The sequence below is a fragment of the Lynx rufus genome, unplaced genomic scaffold (genome assembly GCF_022079265.1).
Source record: "Lynx rufus isolate CCGP_SWC_20201006 ecotype Redwood Valley unplaced genomic scaffold, mLynRuf1.p SCAF_5, whole genome shotgun sequence".
NCBI lineage: Eukaryota > Metazoa > Chordata > Mammalia > Carnivora > Felidae > Lynx > Lynx rufus.
Genome location: NW_025814867.1, coordinates 147,340,156 through 147,366,605, shown reverse-complemented (window position 1 = coordinate 147,366,605; position 26,450 = coordinate 147,340,156). Strand labels below are relative to the sequence as shown.

Genomic DNA, 26,450 nt, shown 5'->3' with positions numbered 1-26,450 from the left:
ACAAAACCTTTATTTCATCCATACCACAAGTAAAAACGTTTTAAGATTCCCATTGATAATTCCCGGAAATCCAGTGTCTTTTCGTCACACAACTAAACGGCGTTTTGTATTCTGTAGGAGATTTAGAGGGGACTTTCAAAAGCTATTGAAGTTATGCTAAAAATTCAAGATGCAATGTCTTTATTTTTATCTATTGAGTAAGCTCTACACCCAAGGTAGGGCTTGAACTCACAACCTGAGGATTAAGAGTCACATTCTCTACTGACAGAGCCAGCCAAGCACCACAACATGTAGTGTCTTTAAAGGAGACAGTTGGAAGAGACCTGACTACAAGGAAGCCAAGAGTCTGGGCGGATCCCTGGAAAAGCATCAGGACAGAATCAGAAGACTAGCTGTATGGTGCTGGTTACCTCGTGTAACAGTACTAGTCGGTGGCCTTAGACGAGTCACTGAGCTTTTCTAGGCCTCCATTTCTGAGCGTGGGGATTAGAAACGGGCATCCCTACAGACCTTCAGTTCCGTGGAACCCTTTTCTGGAGCACGTGCCCTACTCTGGGCAGCTCGCGCGGCCAACGCCGCTGGGCCTACATGCAAAGAGAGTACCTGCCCTCTGGGTCTTGGGCTCTCCTCGCGCATGACCTCACGGATGCTGCGCTTGAAGTTGGCTAGCAGAAACGCAGCGGTGGGAGCCGGGCCCCAGCCGCCGTCGGGAACACAGCAGGACCAGTCGGGTTTAAGCGGCCGAGAACCCTAAGGCGTGGAGTCAGCGACAGCTCCGGGGGGTCGTGGAGACCTGGTACCCTCGCCCCGCCCAGTGGCGCCTCTGCCCCGCCCCTCGAGCCCCGCCCCGCCCCCGACCGGCCACTTGCTGCGTGCCGATTGGTCGCTGCGGTGCGCACGGCGCCGCGCCCCGCCGGCGCCCCTAGCCTAGCGCCCGCCGTCTGCTCCCGGCTCCCCGGGACCGAGGTGGAGCCGCGGACGCCGGCCGGGTCCGGGCACAGCCGCCTCTTCCTGTGCGTGAGCGCTTGGGGTGGCGTAGGGGTCAGCGAAGCCAGGTGAGTGCGGTCGGCCGGTCTCGCGACGCGCTGGGGGCTCGTGCCCCCCGTCCGCGCGTGAGGAGGCGCCCCCGGCCAACCCGGCCTGCGCGGTGCGGCGGCGCCCAGCCCGGCCTCTCCTGCGCCCGGCGCCGCCCGGTGGAACGGGCCGGAGGAACACCCGGGCAGCCTGCGGACCGGGGGGCCTCCGCCAACCTCTCCGGCCCAGCCCGCCTCCCCTCGGGCCGACCGCGGCGGTGACGCGCGGGGACCCGCACTCGACCGGGGAGGGCCGCACCGCCGCGTTACCTGGCCGTCGATTGCTTGTCGGGGAGGTCTGGAAGATTCCCATCTCGAGCCTCTCGGCTTCCCAGGGCGACGGCAGGGGAGAGAGGCGGTGGACGGCTCGCTCCGGGAGTCTGGGGGCGACTCGGGTACTTTGTCGTCCCTCTCGCGTTCTCAGAACCATTGCTGAGAATATGGTCCGTGTTGTGTGGACTTTCCCGACTCTGACCTTAGGAGAGTCAGGTACAGAGGTGGGAAGAGGAAATGTTAGAGGCTCAGCGTTCTTTTGAGAATTAATCATAAAGTGTTGAACGACCTTTTAGATAAGTAGCAGCAGAGAATCGCCACTGTAGCAATGGTAGTTGGCTGGGGAAGACCATTTTGGTTTTTAACCAATTAATTGGGTTCCGAGTTAATCGCTGGAAAGTGCTTTATCTGTAACGTAAATATATGACCTTTTTAAAGCCAAAGCAGTGTTAAGATCGACTGTGCTCGTTCCCTTGCTGCTGTCAGTGCCTTGTGAGCCTGTGCGTGTGTGGGGGCGGGAGTCAAGCCTGCGATTGGAGTAAATGTGTAGTCACCATTATGCCTCTCAAAGACATTAATTTCTCTTCTCGGAGTGTCCCACCTCTTCCCTCAAACTCTTCATCTATCTGCACCGTAAATCCCCTTTCTTAACAATTCCCAGGCTCTTACTCCCGGGCTGGTCACACTTTTCCTTTCCATCGTCTTTAGTCTCTTGTCTTCTCGTGTTTCAGATCGGCTTAGGTTTCAAACGTAAAACAAACGTTAAACCTTCTTACCGGTAATAGTGTTGCAAGACTCTTCATTCTTAAAATAAAAATCGAAAGTTATCTTGAATGTTAATGCTGCAGGAAAAGCAGGTTTAATGAGAGCAGCAGGAGGATGTAGTTTTCCTCTTCCGGAGACACACCCTCCCCTCCCCACCCCACCCCCATCCTCTGTCCACTAGGATTACAGCAGCCTTGACTGGCTGGTCTTTTCTGAGTTCACTTCTGGAGTCCAGGGTAAAGAATCTGTCTGATTAGTTTATCCTTATTTGCTTCTTTTAAAGTGATAATGGTAATATAGGCTGTAGAAAAAAATTTTTTTTAATCTTGGCTCTTTTTAAACATTTTATTTATTTTTAGAGAGAGAGTGCGCATAGCACAAGTGGGGAAGGGGCAGAGAGAGAATCCCGAGCAGAGCCTGATGCAGGGCTCAAACTCACAAACCATGAGATCCTGACCTGAGCCGGTCAGGAGTCCAATGCTTAATTTATTGAGCCATCCAGGCACCGCCGGCCCTCATTTTTAAAATGCTGCATAGTATGCATTGTTCACATGTACTCTAATATATTTTATTGGTCCTGTACTGATGGACATTTTGGTTGTGTCTAGATTTTAGCCATTAAAAGCCTTGCTGCATGAAAATCCTTCTGCCATTGTAGGATAAGTTTCAGGTAGATAATTGAAACAGATGATTGTACTTCAGTATAATTTTAGTGCCCTTTTCACCAGGAATATTTTTTATAACTTAAAAAGATTTTATAACTTAAAGGCAGTAGCTAAATTTGATTTAAATGCATTTCTTAGAACCTGTGTGTCCTTTTATATTTAGAGACGGAATCAAGAAAATTTTGAGGACCAGGTTAAATAATGGTGAATTTTTTAACTTTGTTTCCACTTAGTGGTGTTGACTTTAAAGTTATGTTCATTCATTTGATTGGCTTGGCAGGAATGAATAGAGAAGGCCTTCAGGAAGAGAAAATGTGAACAGACTATTTTATGTACATTCCATCCTATGGTAACCCCTTGAATACCCAATCATAACAATTTCTTGTTCTTTTTTAAAATAAGTTCCTTTTAGGGGCGCCTGGGTGGCTCAGTCAGTTGAGCGTCTGATTTGGCTCAGGTCATGATCTCACGGCTTGTGAGTTTGAGCCCCGCATCAGGCTCTGTGCTGACAGCTGGGAGCCTGGAGCCTGCTTCCGATTCTGTGTCTCCCCTCTCTCTGCCCCTCCCTCGCTCATGCTCTCTCTCTCTCTCAAAAATAAATAAACATTCCAAAAATAAATAAACATTCCAAAAAAAAATTAAAAATAAATAAATAAAATAAGTTCCTTTTGTTGCAAAATATATCCCAGGTGTACAAAAAGTATGTATACATATGTATGTATATATTTGTATATGTATGATATATGTGATTTATACGTATATATATCATATGTGGTATATATGCACATATATTTTTAAAAGAGTATGAATGCTGTGATCATTGTATTTACCATCAGATTAAGAAACAAAACGTTTGCCTCCTTCTTCCAGAGGTAGCCTCTGTTCTGATCTGTTAATCTTTCTCTTGCTTTTTAAAATAAACTTTACATACAGGGCGCCTTGGATGGCTTCAGTTGGTTGAGCATCTGACTTCGGCCTAGGTCATGATCTCGCCGTTCTCGAGTTCGAACCCCATATCAGGCTCTGTGCTGACAGCTCACAGCCTGGAGCCTGTTTCAGATTCTGTGTCTCCCTCTCTGTCTCTGCCCTTCCCCCACTCACGCTCTCTCTCTCTCTCTCTCTCAAAAATTAAAATAAACATTAAAAATTTTTAAAAATAAGCTTTACATATATATACACACAAATATACACGTAGACACAAATGCACACACACAGTGGACATATACACAGATAGCCATCCTAAACAATATTTTTGATTTTGATTGAGTAGTGTTACAACAAAATTCTCATGCAAATAGTGAGCATGTTTCAAAGTTTTATTTAACTGTTATAGAGAGTGCCACAAAGAGCTGGTTTTGAGAGGATTTAAAGAATATATGTAGTCCACAGGGAAAGGAATGTCTGAACAAAATTGCCAAGTTAGATATAATTGGTTAATGTTCTACACAGCAACGAAATCATAATGCCTTTGGGATTACTCTTTCCTACAAGGCTCTAAAAATCATAACCCCTTATTAATTCTCCAGTTAAACCTTATAGGACTATAAACCGTGTCTTTATTAACAATGAATTTTTCATTAAGTAAACTATGATAATGAAGTTCTTTTCCCCTGAGTGTAGATGAATTCCAAACAGACTTATTAGAAAATACTAGAGCTTTCTAAATTTGAGATTAAAATTTTGTTTTACAATTGTAAGTACAAACCTGAGTGTGTAAGGAAAGGACAATATTGTCATTATTATAGATGGAGTTTTCCAGGAAGAGATGAGCAGAAGAGAATGACTTCAGCTTCCCTGACCGTTTATAGGGGGACTTTCGGTGGAAGTTAATGAGTAGTGTCATGAGTGAGTCCTAGGAAATGAACCACACAGTAGGGCATCTGGAAGGCTCTAGTGTGGGCCTCATACAAGGCACACCTTGTTTTATTGTGCTTTGCAGATACTGTCTTTTTTTTTGTTTTTGTTTTTTGTTTTTTTTTAAACAAAGTGCAGGTTTGTGGCAACCCTGTGTGGAGCAAGTCTATCAGCACCATTTTTCCAACGGCATTTGTTCACTTCATGCCTCTGTGTCACATTTTGGTAATTCTTGCAATATTTCAAACTTTTTTGTTACTATATGTGTCATGGTGATCTGTGATTAGTGATTGCAGCTTGCTGAATGCTCAGATGATGGTTAACATCTTTAGCAATGAAGTCTTTTCAAATTAAAGTATGCACCTTGTTTTTTAGACATAATGCCATCGCACACTTAGTAGGCTACGGTATAGTGTAAACGTAACTTTCATATGCACTTGGGAAACAATAATTCATTGGACTCATTTTATTGGGATATTCACTTCATTGCCACAGTCTGTACGGAATGTATAATATCTCCAGGGTCTGAAAGGACAGCAGAAGCGCAGGCAGAGGGCATGGGCTGCTCTGTATTTTCTGCTGTTCAGCTCACTGTGGCTTGCCCAGAGTTAACAGCGTGGCTCAAAGCAGAACCTTTCTGCCCCGGGGCATGAATGGCCTCTGCTGGTGCAGCTGCGGGGCTTTGAAGGCGAGCAGGAACTGTGTCACCGTATGGTCAAGATCAAACCAAGCCCAGCTGGGTACAGATAGGAATCTGGGCCAGGTTTCGGGGCGTTCAGTCCTCAGGTTAAACAGCTGGTGTGGCACCGGGGACATGTCTGTCTCAAGTTACACTACTTCAGTCTGACCCGCTTATCCTCCTTGTCTGGGGCACAGCTGGAACCTCTTTAGGTCTCCTGGGTTGGATCTTTCCTGTATCCTGGATTCTCTCTTTTAAAAGTTATTTTTGGGGCACCTGGGTGGCTCAGTAGGTTAAGCGTCTGACTTTTTTTTTTTTTAATCATCTGACTTCTTTTAAAAAATTTTTTTAACGTTTATTTATTTTTGAGAGACAGAGAGATAGAGCATGAGCAGGGGAGTAGCAGAGAGAGAAGGAGACACAGAATCTGAAGCAGGCTCCAGGCTCTGAACCATAAGCACAGAGCCCTATGTGGGGCTTGAACTCACAGACCACGAGATCATGACCCGAACTGAAGTCGGACGCTTAACCAACTGAGCCACCAGGCGCCCCATCATCTGACTTGATTTTGGCTCAGGTCATGATCTCATGGTTCATGAGATCGAGCCCTACATGGGGCTACGTGCTGACAGTGTGGAGCCTGCTTGGGATTCTCTCTCACCCTCTCGCTGCCCCTCCCCTGCTCTTTCTCTCTTTCAAAATAAATAAACGTTAAAAAAATATTTTTATTATTGAAGTATAGTTGACATACAAGTTACATTAGTTTCAGGGGCACAACCTAGTGGTTTAACAATTCTGTACATAGTGCTCGCCACAATAAGTGTAGTTACCATCTGTCACCAGACAAACTTATAATCTTATCAACTCTATCCCTTATGCTATACTTTTCATCTCTTGACTTGCTTTATAACTGGAAGTTTGTGTCCTTTTTCTTTTATTGATTTACTCTCTCTAATGGCGCTCAAATTCCAGTAGCTTCTTGACAAGAAGAGTTACATTGTTTGGAGACCTTGCCTGTCTGAATATGTTTTGATTCTATCCTCATACTTGACTGATACTTTGTCAGGTAATAGAATTTCAGTTGAAAATAATTTTCTTTTAGAATTTTGAAGTTCCCTCTGCTTCCAGTATTGCTGTTGAGAATTCCAAGCATTATGATTCATGATAATTAGTATTTGACCTGCTTTTTTTTTCTGTCTCCAAACTTATAGAATCTCCATATTGACCACATTGTTTTGAAATTTAAAGTGGTGTATCTTTAAAAAAAAATTTAAATGTTTATTTTTGAGAGAGAGTCAGAGCATGAGTGGTGGAGGAGCAGAGAGAGAGGGAGACACAGAATATGAAGCATGTGGGGCTTGAACTCACAAACCGCGAGATCATGACCTAAGCCAGATTGGACACTCAACCGACTGAGCCACCCAGGCACTCCTAAAATGATGTATATTAGTATAGGTCTATTTGCATCCATCAAGTTGAGTATTTGATGGACCCTTTAAATCTGGATATACAGTAACTTCTGGGGAAATTCTCATGAAATATTTTGTTATTTTCTCCCTTCTATTTGCTTTGTAGTCTTTCTTCTGAAATACCCGTTATATGGATGTGAACATTGTAAAGGTCTTCTAATTTTCTTATCTGTTTTCCATCAGCTACTTATTACTCTCTGCCCAGTTTATGTACCAGAAACCATAGCCTCGGGAGGTTTAAAGCTCAACAGTGCTGGCACATAGCAACTAATCCTTAGATTTTCTTAACACTGATTTCCCAACCTTTCTATTTGGATAAAAAAAAAAATGTTTTCCAGGGGCGCCTGGGTGGCTCAGTCAGTTGAGCAGCTGACTTCGGCTCAGGTCATGACCTCATGGTTTGTGAGTTCGAGCCTCGCATAGGGCTAGGGCTGTCAGCACAGAGCTCACTTTGGATTTTCTGTGCCCCTCCCCCCACTGCCCCATCCCCGCTTGTGCTCTTTCTCTCTCTCAAAAATAAATAAAAAAATATTAAATTTTTTTCCCATGATCATGTTTTTTATTTCCAAAGGCTATTTTTTAGTCTCTGAGTGTCTCTCATGATAGCATCCTATTCTTATTTAATAGATGCAATATGTTCTCTCATCTCTGAGGTTATGATGATCTTGTTTTAACTTTTCTTTCTCCGCATAGTTCTGCAGCTTCCCATTTGGAAGGAAGAGATCTGGCTGCCAGTCTCCCGAGCCAGAGCAGAGGAACAGTAGTCCCTCCTGTCCAGTTTTTGGTACTTCCGTCCTGCCGGTCATCCCCAGATCCAGAACACAAGCAATGGGGCGGAAACACCTTAGACTTCTGCCAGGATATGGAGGAAGCATTTGGCACCATCAAGAAAGAAAGGACAGGCTCTGGGGACCTAACCTTCTAACTGCTTCCCCCGTGTCTTTCCTGGGTTGCTTCTCAGCTTTCCCCGCCGCTGGCTTGGGAACCCCGCTCTCTGGGGCGTGCTGTCAGTTACCATTGCCCGGCAGCTTGCCAGATTTGAAGATTTCATTGCTGTTTCATTGCTGTTGCTTCTTTTCTCTTCCTTTCTCCTTGTCATTAGGAGTGTATGACTTTTTAAAAACTCCCTTTGTTGTAGTTTTAGTGGAGCTCAGGAGTGAACAAAATGGAGATGCGTGTGTGCAGGCGGCTGTCTCCGCCAGAAGGAGGAACAGTTTCTCTGGACCCAAGAGTCCTAGCGGTATTGCCAGGAACAGTGTTTGCTACAAAGTAATCGAATGTATGTGAACCCTCTTTTTGGTAAGGAGTTGTTGAAGGTATGTATGAAGTAATCACAGTTACTGTGATTAATTCTCCCTTTCTAGGGATGTGCTGTCGTCACCCCAGTTTACATACCAGAAAACCACAGCGTAGGGAGGTTTATAAGGAGGTTTAAAGCTCAAACAGCACTGGTACATAGCAACTATTCCCTAAAGAGTAGAATGGATACATAACCTGGCCAAGTAGGCACAGCTGGGAAGAGGCTGGACATGGGATTGGGCCCAAGCCAGAGTTCACTCCAAAGTCTGTACTTTTTTTTTTTTTTTAAATAACTAGTTAATTAATTTGAAGTAAGCCCTATACCCATTGTGGGGCTTGGACTCACAACCCCAAGATCAAGAGTTGCATGCTCTACTGACTGAATCACCCTGCGGTCCTCAAAGCCTGTACAGTTTGCTGCTTCTGTATGGTTAATGCTGGAAGATAGTAATTCCTTTGAACCTTTTTTTTTTTTTTAATGTTTATTTATTTTTGAAGGAGAGAGAGACACAGTGTGTGTGTGGGGTGGGCGGGGGCCGAGAGAGAGGGAGACACAGAATCCCAAGCAGGCTCCAGGCTCTGAGCTGTCAGCACAGAACCCAGTTAGGGGCTCAGACTCACAAACCACAAGATCATGACCTGAGTCGAAGTTGGACGCTTAACCAACTGAGCCACTCAGGTGCCCTGGGTGTGTGTGTGTGTAATATTATAGATATATATTAAACTCATATATCTATTATAGACATATATTTCTATATCATATGTAGTATATATGATCATAGATTATATATTGTATATCTAATATACATATCTGTGTTAGACATGTAAAATATTTGAATATATTTGTGTCTATAAATAAATCTAAACATTAATATATATATTATATATATATATATATATATAATATATATATATATATGTAAGATTTAGGGGCTTGCCTAACAGTAGGTATTCAACAAGTATTGGCTTCCTTCTCCCTTCCTTTTTTTTTGTGGCTGGAGGTACAGTGTCAAGATGGCAGGAGATAAGAAAGCTGTGTTAGGGAAAAGTTGCAAGTACCCTGTACCTTTTGGAATTTATCTCACCAGCTATTAGAATGAATGGCATGATCCAATCTGGGTTTTAGAAACTTCTGGCAGAATATGGACTTGGGGAGGAAGGAGGAGGATTTTTAAGAAATAACATGTTTGACAATATTGTCACAGCAGAACTGATTTCCCTCACCCAAATGATGTTTTTTATGACCATCAGTTTAGATAAACCTAGGTATAAAGTTGCTTCTGTTTCTTTTTGTGACAGGACAAGGAGACATGTATGCACTTGACATTCTGAAAGCTCTAATAGTTAGAGTCAGTCTTTCAACAAGTGTTTGCCTAGTGTATTTCAGGCACTGTGCTAGGCCCTGGGAATGCTACAGCGAGCCAAAGTAGACTTAGACTGTCCTTCATGGAGCTGGCTCTCTACAGGGGGAGGTAAATATTAATCAAATAATGAGGTTAATAGTGCAGGACTAGGGGGATTATTAGATCTGGTTGCAGAGTTAGGAAGTCATGAAAATCAGTATCATATGAACTGGTCTGTCTTTCCACTCTTACCCCTTACAGTCTGTTCTCCCACAACAGCCTAAGGGATCCTTTTTAAATCTAAGTCACTCTGCTCAGCACTCTAATGGCTGTCTATTTCGGTCAGTAGGAACCAGAGTTCTCACAGTGGCCTATGAGGCTTTGTAATCATCCTTCCTTGCCTCTCTGCTACCTCTCTGATCTTGTTTTCTCCTCCTCTCCCCTCTCACTCACTCTGCCTCAGCCACACTGGCCCTGCGGTGCTACTTGAATACCCAGACGCTGTCTTAGGGCCTTTGCCCCTGCTGCTGTTCTCTCTGATAAACATCCACAGGGCTGACTCTCTCTCTCCCTTCGTCTTTGCTTAGCTGGTGCCTTCTCAGCGGAGTCTGCCTTGACCACCAGTTTGACATTTCTGCCGGCCCCACGATCGCCTGCACTCCCGATGCTCCTTACTCTGCTCGTTTATTCCCCCCACGGCACTTACTGCTTTCTAGCATCGTATATAATTTACTTTAAAAATTATGTTTAGGGGCACCTGGGTGGCAAAGTCGATTGAGCATCTGACCTGATTTTGGCTCATGTCATGATCTCACGATCTGTGAGATTGAGTCCCGTGTGGGGTTTTGCATTGACAGCATAGAGCGTGCTTGGGATTCTCTCTCTCTCTCTCTCTCTCTCTCTCTCTCTCTCTCTCTCTGTCTCTTCCCCTCCCCTCCCCTGCTCACACTGTTTCGCACTCTCAAAATAAATAAATACACTTAAAAAAATGATGTTTATTGTTTTCCACTCACATACTAGGCTCCACATAGCTAGTGCTTTTTGTTTGTTCTTTGATGTATATTAACTGTCCGGTTCCTGGTATGTAGCAGGCGCTGTAAATAAACATTGAACGAGGAAGTGAAAGCTGATATTTGAGTGAAAAAGTGCTAACTAAGCTGACGTCTGTGGTGTGAGTAGGAGTTAACTAGGTGAGCTGGGAACGGAGAGGTATCAGACAGAGGGTGTGTGGGTTTTCGGTGGGGTGATTTAGCAAGTATGGGATACCAAAAGAGAAGCCAGGATGCCTGGAAAGAGTCAGGAGAAGTGTGAGAGGAAGCTGGGGCCAGTAAGGCCTGGGCTGTACTATAGAGTTTTGTCTTTATCTTACAATACACTGGAGGGAAATTAAAGGTCTTCAGCAGGAGGGAAATACGAGAGTTGTGCCTTTTTAAAAACAGTCCTTGCAGCTGCAGTATGGAGGACGTATTGATGGAGGCAGGAGTGGATGTGGCTAGGTGAGTTGGGAGGCCGCCGTAGTGGAACAGGTGAGGGGGGGAGTACTTGGGTCATGCGGTGCTGGAGGCGGACTGAAGTAAGGAGGCTTAGTCGGGTGGTGGATTGCATGTCAGAGGGAAGAAAGAAGCAGCAGGGATGACCCCTGGGTTTCTGGCTTGTAAAACCGGATGGATGGTCCATTCATTCATTGCAGGGAATCCTGGAAGGGGATCAGGTTTGGAGGGGGAGATCATGAATTTGGGTCCTGACCTGTTGATTTTGAGGTGATTTTGAGACAGCCAGGAGATGTCATGCGGGTAATTGGATATTTCAGGCTGTGAATCAACGGCATTGAGCAGTACTGGAGGGGAGGATTCACCAAATAACCCACATTTTGAATAATTAAAAGTTAACAAGGATATTACTGGGGGAGATTATTGTATAGTTATGAAATTAAAGTCTCTTTAGAAGTCAATGCTCCCCATCCTTTACTTTGATTTTAGATTTAAGTCTTTTGCCAAAATTGGTGGTGCTGGCTAAATTTTACTCTTGTTACATGTGATTTACAAGTCAGAAGGCAAAGAAGCCTTCCCTGATGTAAAGTATGTAAAATGTCTTTTCCAGAAGTGCTTAGATCTCTGAATAATTCATGCTCTTGGATTTTAAGGCCCATAAAATATTCACACTGTGAGTGCCTAGAAACCAGGTTTATAGCAACCCAAGAAGAAAAGCTGTTCTTTAGACTCCTTTGGCGAGGTTGGAATCAGGAGCAATCACCATCATCATTGCAGACCTCATTGGACCGCTTTCTTCTGTTTCCACATGATCACATTGTTCCTCTAAATTGCGTCCATTTCTCTCCTATCTTGTTCTTGCTTTCTTCACTACAGGCAGCGGAACAATAACTTTCTCTTTATGAAATCTGAAATGACAGAAATACTGTGAAAGTCTCTGATGATGCGCAGCAGTTCAGCATGATGGTCTTGTAAGCAGATTTGGGGGCCAGATCTAAACTTCAGTGGAGACCCTGGCTTGCCTCCTGGCTAGCTGCGTGACCTCGGGCAAGTTAACCAATTCTCTAAACCTTTTCACCAGTGTGAGGTAATAATCGCAACTGCCTTAGAGCGTTTGTGAGGATTGAAGAGAATAGTCCATGAATAGGGTTCTTCTGAGCCTGGAGTGGAGTGGTCTGTAAAGAGCATTGCACCTATACACATCCTGTAACTAACAGCTAGTAGTCCTGATCAGGGTGGGGAAGACACACACTTCATGTTTGTTTCATTCGACTCAGCTTGTTTTGCTCTGGCTGTGTGGACTTAATTAGCACCTTGAATGACATGTGTATTTTGTTAATCTCCTGATTTTTTGGCAATAGATTTTTTAATGATACAAATTATAATTTAATTTAACAAAATGTTAATTGATTTCTCTGCTGGTTTGTAAATCCCCTGATGATGAGGGCTAAGTTTTATTCATCTTTATTTTCCCCACCGTGCCTTGCTTGTAGGAGGTGTTCTGTAAATATTCAGTACATGCTCTGGAGGAGTTTTGTGCCGATTAAATACCATTGTATCCGTAGGTCTGCTATAGTGCGTGCACACAGTAGTTCAGGGAAAAAAGGACATGAGTCAGAGATGAACATTGAATCAATCCTCAGTCCTCCTCCACATCTTCTCCCTGAGATACCTTAACTGCCCCATGACTTCAGTTGCCACTTCATTACTGTGAGCCTCTAATCTGTACATCTGTCTTAAACCACTCTTTCAGTTTCTGTACATCTGTCTATGTGATCTCTACCTGAATGTCCTTTAGTCCTATCAAATACATTATGCTCAGATTCCTCTCTCCCTTTCTCCCTTTCGTGTTTTGGCTAATGGCGTCTCACCATCCGTCGGGCCCCCAGCCACAATCTTAGCTTCTCCTTGCCTATTGATGATGCCACTTTAGTAGTCCTCAAATAAAAACCCTTTCTTTAGCCTGCACCAGTATGGCTTCGGTATGCATCCTTCTTCTCTCCCTGTCTAGAGTGAGGGCCACCTTCTTTTCACATTTCTCTTCAGTCTCTCTCATCCACACTGTTGCTGCCAGCATTATCTTTCTAAATTCACAGAGATGATCTTGTCATTTCCCTGTTTACAAGCTCATAATTTTGCACATTTTATTCCTCCTTTTTCATCTGCCAAACTTTTATTCATGCTTCAAAACCCAGTTAAGTTTGTTCTTTATCTGTCGAACTTTCCTCAGCTCTTCCTGGCAAGTACTGTCCTATAATATTTGTTTCATATTTCTCTTATAGCACTTCTGCATTATAGCTCATAGTGTATGTCTATTGCAGGACCTATTGTAATGCAGTTATTTGTTCTGACACTGTCCCTAACTAGACTGTTTTCTGTATCGATTGCCTTAATCGTTTTTATACATTCAGTACCTAATGCTAGTGGAGAAATGGAAGAACAAATAGGTGGTAGTGTAAAAATTTGGTTAGTGGAAAAATTTCTGAATTAGATGTTATTTGGGACTTTGATGCATATGGAAATTTCTCAGACCATGTCTGTATGTTGAAGTGTCTAGTTGTTTTCTCGTCTTCCTTTTGCAAGTGTCCTTGGGTTTCCTAAGCTGAGTTTTTGGAAATGAAATTTTGACAGTTGAATCACTTAAAATGCCCTCTGACAAGGACTTGTATTTCCTTTTATAAAGAGTTACCACTCTTAGTATTAGGAATAATTGCTGTCTAATGTATTGCAAGACTTATGGGTCAGACCAGTAATCCATTAGTTCAGTTCACTAATCTTTTTTTTTTTTTTTAAGTTTTATTTATTTATTTTTGAGAGAGAGAGGGAGAGCGAGTGTGAGCAGGGAAGGGGCAGAGAAAGAGGGAGAGAGAATTCCACACGGGCTTTGTGCTAGCCTGACACTGGGGCTTGAACTCAAAGAGTGAGATGCTTAACAAACTGAGCCACTCAGGCGCCCCAGATCTTTTCTTTTTGTTTACTTGGTACTGGGGTCAGTTTTGTGGGAGAACATACCAATAATTTCCTTGACCTCAAAAGTCTTAAGTGTATTAAAAACAGTTACAGACATAATACATTGTATAAGAGGTTTCTCAACAGGCAAGAAGAATCAGCACTTCATTGTGTTAATTATAATAACTTTTTAATGTTTTATTTATTTTTGAGAAAGAGAGACAGAGTACGAGCGGGGGAAGGGCAGAGAGAGAGGCAGACACAGAATCCGAAGCAGGCTCCAGGCTCTGAGCTGTCAGCACAGCTCGAACCCGCGAACCACGAGATCATGACATGAGCCAAAGTTGGATGCCTAACCAACTGAGCCACCCAGGCACCCCTAATTATAATAACTTGTTAATGTTTATTTATTTTTGAGAGAGAGAGACTCTCTTCCCATTTGAGAGTGTTCATTCTTAATATACTAGTCCTTTCCTCTCACTTTCCTACACGTTTCCCAGAGTGACTGGGCTCTTGGTGCCTCAGCTCCTTTTCTCCTCAAAGTCCTTCTTTTGGTTTCCTGTTACGACTCAGTGAAACCCAAATCCAGGGAGACCGTTAATCTGCAGTGTGATCTGGCCCTTACCTGTCACTCTTCAAACTTATTCCAAGCCACCTTGCTCCACTAACTTTACTGTGTCCTGATTCTCTTTGGTACCAGCTAATTCTTCCTTGCTGGCCCCACAGAGACGTAGGGACTTTTGTATATAATTTTCCCTCTCCCTGCTCTATCCCTTTTGTTTCTCCTTAATCTAAGTAACTTTACTCAGCTTTTAAATTTTCATACGTTTTAAGATCTTAGCAAGGATTACCTCTTCATAGAGACTTTCCCTGATGACCCTTTCCAAAATAAGTCTCCCCTTTATTCTCTGTTAGGATCCTGCGCATTTCCTCCATAGTAATTATTTGTATTACTTTGTTCGATGTTCCTCTTGTCCTGACCCTCCAATTTAAGCCCCAGACGGGAGGAGATCATGACAGTTCAGAAACCATTGTATGCAAATAGCTATATATTTTCTGCTTATAGAACTATTTATAATTAGATTAATATATAGGAAATGAATTTGATATAGTAGGGAATAAGACTTGTTTTAATTTCAGACATTGTCTTAAATTCATGATGACCTTCTCTATTAACCAGTTAACGTTTAATGTTTGATAACAATTCGTTACCATATTTCCATTAATAGGGATAAAATGCAAGACTTCAGTGTAGCTAAAGTGTATCTGAATGATAAACTTCTGAAAACATTTTGTGGGTAAAATTTACCTACTGTAAAATACACACATCTTAAAGTGTACACTTCAATGACTTTTGATAAGTGTATGTACCTGTATAACCACTATCCCAATTACGATCTAGTACATTTCTGGGACACCTAGGTGGCTTAGTTGGTTAAGGGTCCGACTTCGGCTCAGGTCATGATCTCGCGAGTCGTGAGTTTGAGCCCCATATCAGGCTCTGTGCTGACAGCTCAGAGCCTGGAGCCTACTTTGGAGTCTGTCTCCCTCTCTTTCTGCCCCATCCCAGCTCGTACTCTGTCTCTCAAAAATGAATAAACGTTAAAAAAAAAAAAAGATATGGAACATTTCTATCACTCCCAGAAAGCTCCCTTGCAGTCAGTCCTTACCCCTATAGGCAAGCACTGTTCTGATTTCTTGGACTAGTGATTAATTTTGCCTCTTCTTAAGCTACATTTAAATGGAATCATACAGTATACACTATTTTATGTCTGCTGACTTTCACTTAAATCGTGTCTTTGAGGGTTTGTTTGTTTTTTCTGTTGGTTGTATGTTCATTCTTTTTCATTGTGGAACAGTATTCCATTGTATGGATTGCTCATAACTTGTTTATCCATCCTTTTGTTGATGAACATTTAGGCTGTTTCAGTTTGGGGCTATTGTGAATAAAACTGTTAAAAACCTCCTTCTATAAGTCTTTCTTATGTGTGGATAATGTGTTTTTACTTCCCTTGGCCAATACTTGGGAATGGAATTGCTGGGTTATAGGGAGGTTTTTTTTTTTTTTAATGTTTTTGTTTTTTGTTTTTTGTTTTTTTTAATTTTTAAGACAGAGAGAGACAGAGCATGAGCGGGGAGGGGCAGAGAGAGAGGGAGACAGATTTCGAAGCAGGCTCCAGGCTCTGAGCTGTCAGCACAGAGCCCGATGCAGAGCTCGAACTCACAAACTGTGAGATCATGACCTGAGCTGAAGTCGGAGGCTTAACCAACTGAGCCACCCGGGTGCACCTAGGGAGGTTTATTTTTAACTTTATAAGAAACCTTCACCAGAAATGTATGGGATCTCCAGTTGCTCTACAACCTTACCAACATTTAGTATTGCCAGTCGTTTAAATTTTAGCTATCCTGGTGGATGTGAGATGTTATGTCATTAATTTGCATTAATTCATTAATTTTTTTTTTCAACGTTTTTATTTATTTTTGGGACAGAGGGAGACAGAGCATGAACGGGCGAGGGGCAGAGAGAGAGGGAGACACAGAATCAGAAACAGGCTCCAGGCTCTGAGCCATCAGCCCAGAGCCCGACGCAGGGCTCGAACTCACGGACCGCGAGATCGTGACCTGGCTGAAGTCGGACGCTTAACCGACTGCGCCACCCAGGCGCCCCTGCATTAATTCATTAATTTTAAGTCTTTTTTCCCATTTCAAGTTTATTCAAGTCTTTTGCGTACTTTTTATTGCCTATATTTTATCTTTTTATTTCTGGTGTTTAATTCCTTCTGTATTATAGATACAAGTTCCTTGCCAGATATTTGTTTTGCAAATATTGCTTCCCAGCTTGTGTTTCCAGTGTTTGGACCTCCTATAATATATTACTTGTACTTATTTTTCAGAATAACTGGATCTATTACTTTAATTTTAGAGGTATTTCACCTGAATCCATATTTAAGCATATTATTTGAAAATATAACCCACATACTATTTAGATACAAGTTCATCTTTATGAAATGCTATATAGACAATGTTATAATTTTTGCTTCACATAGTTATCTTTTAGGTCAAAGAAGAAAAGATAGTCTTTTGTATTTACCTACACATAGATCATTTCTGGTATTCTTCAGTGCTCCCTGTAGATCTGAGATTCATCTGATGTCATTTCCCTTCAGCCTGAAGAATTTCCTTTAGCATTATTTTTAGCGCAGATCTGGTGATGAATTATGTTTTTGTTTACCTGAAAATATTTTTATTTTATCCTCATTTTTATAAAAAAGCTTTATTGAAATATACATATGATAACATTCTGCTAGTTTAAGTGTACAATTCAGTTATTTTTAGTATATTTACAGAGTTGTGTAGTCATCACCACAGTTTTATTTCCTTAAGTTTTTATTTAGGTTCCAGTTAGTTGACATACAGTGTAATGTTAATTTCAAGTGTATAATTTAGTGATTCAAGACTTCCATACAACACCCAATTCTCATCACAGGTGCCCTCCTTAATCCCCATCACCTATTTCCCCCAACCCCCTACCAGCCTCCCCTTTAGTAACTACCAGTTTATTCTCTGTAGTTAAGAGTCTGTTTCTTGGTCTGCCTCTCTCTTCCCTTCCCCTCCCATCTTCTGACCACAGTCTAATTTTAGAAACTTGTGCCCATTAGCAATGACTCCCTATTCCACTCCCCCCACTGTCACTAGGCAACCACAAATTTACTTCCTGTCTATAAATTTGCTTCATCTGGACATTTCATAGACATGGAATTATACAATATGTGGTCTTATGTCTTTTACTTAGCATAATGTTTTTGAGGTTCCTTCATGTTGTAGCACTTATCAGTGCTTCGTTCCTTCTTATTGCTGAATTTGTATCCAGTGTATGATACTGCCACATTTTATGTGTGTATCCATCAGCTGATGCATGTTGGATTGCTACTTCTTGGCTATTTTTTTTCAAGTTTATTTATTTTGAGAGAGAGAGAGAGAGAGAGAGAGAGAGAGAGGGTGTGGGTGCACATGAGTAGGGATGGAGCAGAGAAAGGAGAGAGACTCTTAAGCAAACTCCACACTGAGCCTGGAGCCCAACACAGGACTTGATCTCACAACAGTGAGATCATCACCTGAGCTGAAATAAAGAAACCGACTGAGTCACCCACGCGCCCCCAAGTATTTCTTTTTATTTCTGATTTTCAGCAGTTTGATCGTGATGTTTTCCGTGTTTAAACTCCTTGAAGTTTGCTGAGCTTTCTGGATTTATAAGTTAATATTTTTCACTAAACTTGGGAAGTTCTCAGCCATTATTTCTTCAAATATTCTTGTCTTCCTCATTCTATCTTTTTCTGGGACGCCATTAAACATATATTGGGTCCACTACTAGTGTTCCTCAGTTCGTTGAGGCTCTGTTCATTGTTTTTCCCTCAGTTTAGAAAAAAAAATCCATGTTCTTTAGGTTGGATAATTTCTTTTGATCTTTCTTCAAGTTTACCACCTTTTTTTTTTTTCTGTCTCTAATCTATTAAGCCCATTTAGTGAATTTAAATTTTCAACTATTAAAATGTTCGGTTCTAGAATTTACATTAAAAAGTATCTCTTTCTCCACTGAGATCTCCATCAGTTTAGTTATTTACACCATGCTCCTTTAAGTCTTTGAATGTGTTTATATCGGCAGCTTTAAAGTCTTTGTCTGATGGGGTGCCTGGGTGGCCCAGTCACTTAAGCATCCGACTCTTGTTTTCAGCTCAGGTCCTGATCTCACAGTTGTGAGACTGAGCCCCACGTGGGGCTCTGCGCTAAGCATGGAGCCTAATTAAGACGCTTTTCCTTCTCCCTCCACCCTTCCCCTCCTCTCAAAATAAATAAAGTAAAACATTAAAAAAAAAAAAAAAAGTCCTTGTCTGCTAATTTCAATACTTGAGTCATTGTGGGGTCTATTTCTATTCATTGCTTTTTTTTTTTTTCCTTCTTGAAAACAGATCACATTTTTCCTGGCTTGTGTGACTGTCTAGTAATTTTTTTTTTTAAACTACATATTGGACATTGTGAATGATACATTATAGACCCTCTCAATTCAGTTATCTTCATCTGGAGTGTCACTTTTTGTTCTGTTGGGCAGTTAAAATACTGGCTGATCACCCTGAAATTGCAGACACTTGGTTTTACACTTAGAGAGTAATCCCAAAGTGTTTACTAATCTCTAATTTGGTGGAACTCAAACTCTAAAATACCATGCGGGGGGGGGGGGGGAGCATGGAAACTCTCTGTTTAGTTCTTTTTTTTTTTTTAATTTTTTTAACGTTTTATTTATTTTTCAGACAGGGAGAGACAGAGCATGAACAAGGGAGGGTCAGAGAGAGGGCGACACAAAATCTGAAACAGGTTCCAGGCTCTGAGCTGTCAGCACAGAGCCCGACGCGGGGCTCGAACTCACGGACCTTGAGATCATGACCTGAGCCGGAGTCGGCCACTTAACCGACTGAGCCACCCAGGCGCCCCTCTGTTTAGTTCTTTTAGCCTTACGGCTGTTTTTTTTCTGCTGAGTTTCTTGGAGTTTCCTTCATGCATGTGCTGTTTGGGGATTAGCCAGGTATTTAAAGAAAGTTTATATTAAAGTGTTTGGGGCTTCTTCCTGTGACTCGCCCCTTTCTAAAATTTCCTCTTTCAGTTCCCAGCTGCTCTAATAATCCTAAACTCCATCCTCTGATACCTCAAGCCAAAAAGACTGTGGCATTTTTTTGCTCAGGTTTTAGCCATGACGTATCACAGAGATCACTGGGGTGGGAGTGGGGGGACTAGGGGTTCTTCAGGGGGAAAAGCTGCATAAAAGTGGGTCTTACCATGTTTTCTTTCCTGGGTTAAATTGCGTCCAGTTTCTGCCCGCTTTTCAGCACTCTTCAGTACTTTCAAATAGTTGTGGGTTTTTTCCCCTGTCTTTTTGGGATTTAAGGTGTTCCTGGATCACCTCATCTAAACATACTCTTCTTGAAAATTCTCACAACATGTTGTATGTACCCTTATAGTTCTTTATGCACATGATTTGTCTCCTTCCAGTTATCGATTGCTGCATTCTTGACAACTCCAAAACTTAGTAGTTTAAAGTAGCCATTTTATTCTGCTTATGGTTTCTGTGGGTCAGGAATTGGCAAAGGGCAGAGCCAGGACGGTGTGTCTGCACCGGATACCTGGGGCTTCGTAAAGCGTAAAGTCTGGGAGTAATGCAGTAGCCGGAACATGAGTCACCCAGAAGTGGCTGCTCACACACCTGGCAGTCGATGCCAGCTGGTGTCTGGGAGCTGTGGGCCTGAATCCCTATACACGCTCTCCTCACAGCATCGTGACCTTGGACCCTTTACATGGCAACTCAGAACTCTGGTGTTAGTGTTCTAGAAAATGAGCTACAAACTGCACTCGCTGCCTTTTATTATCTACTTCTAGAAGCTGTATGGCAGAAGCGACCCAGTATCGCTTCCTCTACTCTGTTGGTCCACCCGTTTTTATTGGTGGCCCAAACTCAAGGGGAGGGACATAGATTCACTTCTCAGTGAAGTGGAAGCGTCAGAGAACTTGGCAGATGTGTTTCAAAACCATCGGACTCATTTCGTAAATAGTAGGCTCCCCCTTGTGTCCCAACACAGTCCTCTGTACATGACCATAGGTATTCATTGAAGTATTTAATTTTTTTTTTTTTTTGTAATCATAGGTTTGGACAGAAATTAAATTTGTGTTCAAAACTTTAAGAAAGGAAAAGATATTTCACTACGTAAAAACATTTTCTTCGATTGATTTTTTTTTTGTCTTTTTATTTGTAGAATACAGAGTTTAATGAAAAATCCATGCTTACGGGGTGAACATGGCAGGCTTCCTAGATAACTTCCGTTGGCCAGAATGTGAATGTATTGACTGGAGTGAGAGAAGAAATGCCGTGGCTTCTGTGGTGGCGGGTGTACTGGTAAGTGAAAAAGCGTGGTTGGTGACATTTCTGCTTCATTTTTTGCCCTGAAAATTAATGTCGCTTCCTTTGGGCCCTGAATACCCTTTCAGAACTATTTATTTCACTATTATTTTGTATCAATAATTAATTCGAGTTCTAGATATTACTGAACAAAACATGGTAGGCCCTGGGTTCATTTGATTTTATAAATTCGTTAAACTTGGTACCTTTTCTTCAAGTGATAATACAATTATTGTAGGCAGTAGCATTTTTAAGTTAATGATACAAGACGTATACATCCTTTAAGCTCGTCAGGCTCGGAGAATTTGATAACCAAATAGTGTCGTGACTCACTGAGGTTCAGGATGTGTAGACAGCAGTAAGGACCTGGGGCCGAGCCAGAAGCCCTGCAGTGCTCTAGGGAGGGGGCACCAGCTCCTTGTCCCCAGCTGCAGCACCGACGGAGAGTGAGAGGAAGAAATTTGTGGAAGAAACTCTTGCCCAATTTTCTTCCAACAGTTTTTCTTTCTCAACTTAAAAAAAATTTTTTTTAAGGTTTATTTATTTTTGAGAGAGAGAGAGAGAGAGAGAGAGAGAGAGAAGGAGGGCGAGCACGAGCAGGGGAAGGGCAGAGAGAGAGGGGGACACAGAATCCAAAGCAGGCTCCAGGCTCCAAGCTGTCAGCACAGAGCCCGACGCGGGGCTCGAACCCACGAACCATGAGATCGTGACCTGAGCCGAAGTCGGACGCTTAACCGACTGAGCCACCCAGGTGCCCCTCAACTTTTTATTATAAAAAACATCGAGCATGTACGGTAAACAAGAATAGGGAGAATAGTAAAAGAGCCCTGCTCAACCCACGTTCTTAACCATCCAGCTTCAAAGACTGTCTCCACCGGTCTTGCTTCAGCATTCCATGAATCACGCCCTGCCCTCGCCGAATTTCTGAAGCAAATTTCAGTATCGAAGCAAATTTCACTATCGACTACATTTTTAAAAATTTATCTCTTCCAGTATATGGTTCTACACCTGAAGTCCAATAGAAAAAAAAAATAATAACCCAGAGCAGGAAGTAAAGATAACTGTGATGCTTCTAAGTCTTTTCTTGCACTTTATGGTCATGTTCCCTGCAAGTAATTTGTCTGTGGAATTCTTTAGCAACTTCTCTACGTCTTTTCAGCGTTGCTTACATAGAAACATCACATTTGACCTACTCCTTCCTGTTCAGTCAGTTACACAGTATTTAATGAGATTACATGATTGGTTAAAACGATAGAGGCTTAACTAGTTCTGGAGACATGACAACTGACCCTTGGTAAGCACACAGCTCATTTGTGGAAGCAAAAGAGCGTGGGCATGTTAAAAAGGAATGTTTTCTAGAGAGAATGAGACATGTCAGGTAATCAGGATCTGGTTAGCTAGAGGTTAGTTAAGAGAGCTTCCGTGCACAGAATTATGGGGGATGAAAGAAGCGGATAATTCGTCCCATGTAACAATTTTTTGCTTTATCTTGCACTGAGAGAACTTCAGAATCGTACACAGATTTGATTAGGTAACTTCACCTCGTATGCTACCAAGAGTAAGCAAACAAGTGATTCTTACTTTTTCTACTTCAACATCCAGAGCTCAATCTAGAAATATTGTATGGTCTGTAGGAATACAGGAATGTTAAAGAGCAAGTGTCATGCCAAGCCAAAGGATTAGCGTTAGTCTAATGCCTTGGACTCTTTTGCAAGTTTTTTACAGGTTGGTGGATAATGATTGACGCTGCTGTGGTGTACCCGAAGCCAGAGCAGTTGAACCACGCCTTTCACACATGTGGCGTGTTTTCCACATTGGCTTTCTTCATGTAAGTATGAAGGTAATTCTCAATTCAAGATCATTTTCCTAAAAACATTTTTTCCTTATAGTTTACTGCTGTCTGGGATAACCTTTTAATTTAATCGATGGCGACGAATCCATCTTTAACATAAAGATATATATTTTTTCCCCATTGTATTAAGATTTTTTTGTCAAGAATGAGTGTTGGATTTAATCACTATCATTTTAGCACCCATAAAGGTTATAGCGTGATTTTTCTCCTTTTAATGTTGTTAAACTGGTCAATTAGTACTTATCAGTACCAAGAATATTTTTTATATTTGAGTATCTGAATATCAGGGTGCTTCTTATAGTCAGTGGTATCTTATAATTACAGTTGATAATCTTTTTTCTCTTGGTGGTGAAAAAAACTAATCATGCATCTTAAAAGATGAGTGGCATCTTAGATGTAACAAAAAATGTTACATTTCTAGATTTTTTCATAGTGGATCATTCTTCAATATTGTAACACGTGCAACTTTTAACATGGAGTATAATTTTTTTTTTTATGTGTTGCTTACCTGTGTTTGCCAGTAGCTGGGGGAAGGGCAGGATTGGCCTCCAATGAGACTGCTCTATGGCTTTTCTTTTTTATTAAATCATTTGTGGGTTTATCTGTTAAATCTCACTTCATGAAAGAGTTTGGAAACTTTCCATGGATGTCTTTTATTAATTTTAAAAACTATGTTAAGATTATATAATTTCCTTATACTGTGAGGAGTTATAAAAGTTAAATTGCTGAAGATGGAAATACTTACATCCAGTAAAGATGCTAAGAAAAGGCTACATTTCTACTATAAACACACCTTACTCTAACAAAAATGTTAAGAGAAGCTGAATAAAGTGGGCCTACTAATTACAGATAGACCAAATGTCTGAGTTTGAGAAATGGTTCAGAGAACATCACTTGACTTTTAGCACAGAAACTCAACTCTTGATTATAATGAGAACCTTAAACTATAACTCACACTGAGTCATTCACGTATAAATTAAAATAGTCAAAGAAATCAGAAAATTGGCCCCTCTTTCGTAATCTCTGGAGACAAATGATAGTAATCTCTAAAAATTAAGTCTGTCTTCTGGGTGTAGTTTAGGTAAATACGAGGCATGTAACATTTTTCTCCGCTAGGATATTCATGAAGTTAAAAGATATGTTCAGTTATTCAGGTAGTGACTTTAAGTAGGAAATGTTTCTCTTCTAAATGAATGTAAATATCTGTGAATATACTAGCAGCATGAAAGCTTATTAGGTGATTTTGTGTTGTTCCAGGATAAATGCTGTTTCCAATGCTCAGGTGAGAGGTGACAGCTATGAAAGCGGCTGTTTAGGAAGAACAGGTAAAGGCCCTTCGAGTCGTTAATGTATGTTGGCAGAAGAGGGATTTATTAGCAGAAAAGAACAGTCTCTTTATATAGGACTAGTTAGGATTATACAGAAGGTTTTTAATGCACTTTGAAAAAAAGCTTGTGTTATTTAAATCCTTAACAAAGTTAAAGTTACTGCCAGAAGTACTATTTTAGTCATGTTTACTGAATAAATGTTCACACGAATAAAACGTTATTATTTAAAATCAATGGCTCTTGGATTCCAGGTTACTCTTCCTGGAAAGTTAATGATGGCTTGGGTGTTTAATTAATCAGTTAATCAATTTAGTCATATAATTACGTAGAAGTTCACCTAGTTTAGTTTGCCAGGCTGTTAGTTTCTCTAGCCAGTAGAAAGGTAATGTTCCTTTTTTCTCTTTCCGGGTGTGGCTTACCCCCTTTCAGTTTTTTGTTTGGTTTTTTTTTTTTTTTTTTTTTTTGGGTTTTTTAATTTATTTTTGAGACAGAGAGAGACAGAGCATGAACTGGGGAGGGGCAGAGAGAGAGGGAGACACAGAATGGGAAGCAGGCTCCAGGCTCCGAGCCATCAGCCCAGAGCCCGACGCGGGGCTCGAACTCACGGACCGCGAGATCGTGACCTGAGCCGAAGTCGGACGCTCAACCGACTGAGCTACCCAGGCGCCCCTTTTGTTTGTTTTTAAAATTGTCATTCAGGGGCGCCTGGGTGGCGCAGTCGGTTAAGCGTCCGACTTCAGCCAGGTCACGATCTCGCGGTCCGGGAGTTCGAGCCCCGCGTCGGGCTCTGGGCTGATGGCTCGGAGCCTGGAGCCTGTTTCCGATTCTGTGTCTCCCTCTCTCTCTGCCCCTCCCCCGTTCATGCTCTGTCTCTCTCTGTCCCAAAAATAAATAAACGTTAAAAAAAAATAAAATAAAATTGTCATTCAGTTAATTGTTACAGCAGGTGTATGCAAATATGTGACTGCCTTTGACGTGCACAATATACGTTAGGTTAACAGTATTTCCAGTGTTATGCATTCTTAGGACAGAGCTGCAGAAATGAGCGAAATCATAAAGCCTGTTCTTCATGCAGGTGCTCGTGTTTGGCTGTTCATTGGTTTCATGTTGATGTTTGGGTCACTTATTGCTTCCATGTGGATTCTTTTTGGTGCATATGTTACCCAAAGTAAGTATTTCTTCCTCCTTTATTTCATAGAGATTCAGATAGGTCTTTTTAATTTTTTTAATTTTTTTTTTTTACATTTATTTATTGTTGAGAGACAGAGTGAGACAAAGCATGAGTCGGGAAGGGGCAGAGAGACAAGGAGACACAGAATCCAAAGCAGGCTCCAGTCTCTGAGCAAGCAGTCAGCCCCGAGCCTGATGTGGGGCTCAAAACCACGAACTGTGAGATCATGACCTGAGTCGAAGTCGGACGCTCAACCGACTGAGCCACCCAGGCGCCCCCAGATATGTCTTTTAGGTTTGGCTGACTCTGTTAACTCTACCTGGAGTAAAATTTAGTGTAACTATTCACTTAGCTTGAAGATATGACTGTGTGAAGATACAGAAGTTGTTGGGTAAAGTGCGAAACCTGTACAGGTCCGCAGTCCCTTATACACAATTCTAAAATCCATAGAGTGCTGAAAGTCAAGGCTTTTTATGACCTTGGCAGCAAAACCCGACCTGAGTTGACAGGGGGCTCCTTATGGTTTTATTCCATTGAATAAGTATTCAGATGTTTTCTTGTGGGAATGTGGTTCTATTTGATTGTGGATACTGGTCCAAACAGAGCGGGGGCTATGTGATATTTATGCCCCATGTTACCATTCTTAAATGTGAAAAAATTTGAATTCCAAAACATACCTTGTCTCAAGTATTTCAGATAAGGGGTGTGAACCCCAGTATCAGCCGCAATGTTTCAGTCATAGGTACAAGGGAGCGTTTTAGGGGCGAGCCTGAAAACCTGTGTGTGGTCTTCATGAAGAAACATTCATGCTCGCTCCACCCAGGTGTTCTGTTTTCTGGCTACTCCTGGCACCACAGCTTTCCTTTAGGGTAGAGTTGAAAGGCAGGACCCAGTTTCAGCACGGGCTTCTAGAAGCATCAGAACAACCTGTTTCACTGGCGCTCTCCCTTCACTCCAAAGACGAGAATCTGTTTCAGATAAACACGTAACAATGTATCTTCTGATCTTCTGATCCCTGTCCCTCTGGAATCTATTGCTCTGCTGAACTATCACATCTCCTTGTCCTTACCCACAGCCAACCTTTTAATACTCTTTTGATAGGACCCCTTAAGTCTCATAGTTTGATCTTTGGAAACCTTTGTCTTTCCCTTGGCACAAAATAAGTCAGTACAAGAGAATAGTGGTTAACTGATGTTTAAATAATACCACTCATGAAATATATCTAAAAGGTGTTATTTTAGTTAATTAAAAATACTAATGGAGTACGCAGTTCTAGTATGAATCTCATGTGAAGGAA

The 26,450-nt window shown here is 41.8% G+C and overlaps 1 protein-coding gene across 6 annotated transcripts in view; it reads left to right on the top strand.

Moving 5' to 3' along the window:
* The first annotated feature begins 926 nt into the window (after positions 1–926).
* TMEM50B (transmembrane protein 50B) overlaps positions 927–26,450 on the top strand; it is a 34,557-nt gene continuing 9,033 nt past the window's right edge. For 4 of the 6 annotated variants that reach the window (XM_047099137.1, XM_047099140.1, XM_047099141.1 and 1 more), the window contains exons 1-5: positions 927–1,055; positions 20,660–20,799; positions 22,518–22,630; positions 23,912–23,979; positions 25,058–25,150. In XM_047099137.1, the coding sequence (XP_046955093.1) occupies positions 20,701–20,799; positions 22,518–22,630; positions 23,912–23,979; positions 25,058–25,150 (373 nt within the window). In that variant the 5' untranslated portion in view covers positions 927–1,055; positions 20,660–20,700. Of the gene's footprint in view, positions 1,056–1,485; positions 1,563–10,424; positions 11,958–20,659; positions 20,800–22,517; positions 22,631–23,911; positions 23,980–25,057; positions 25,151–26,450 lie in introns of those variants that run through there. The other 2 variants (XM_047099139.1, XM_047099138.1) reach the window with 2 other exon arrangements.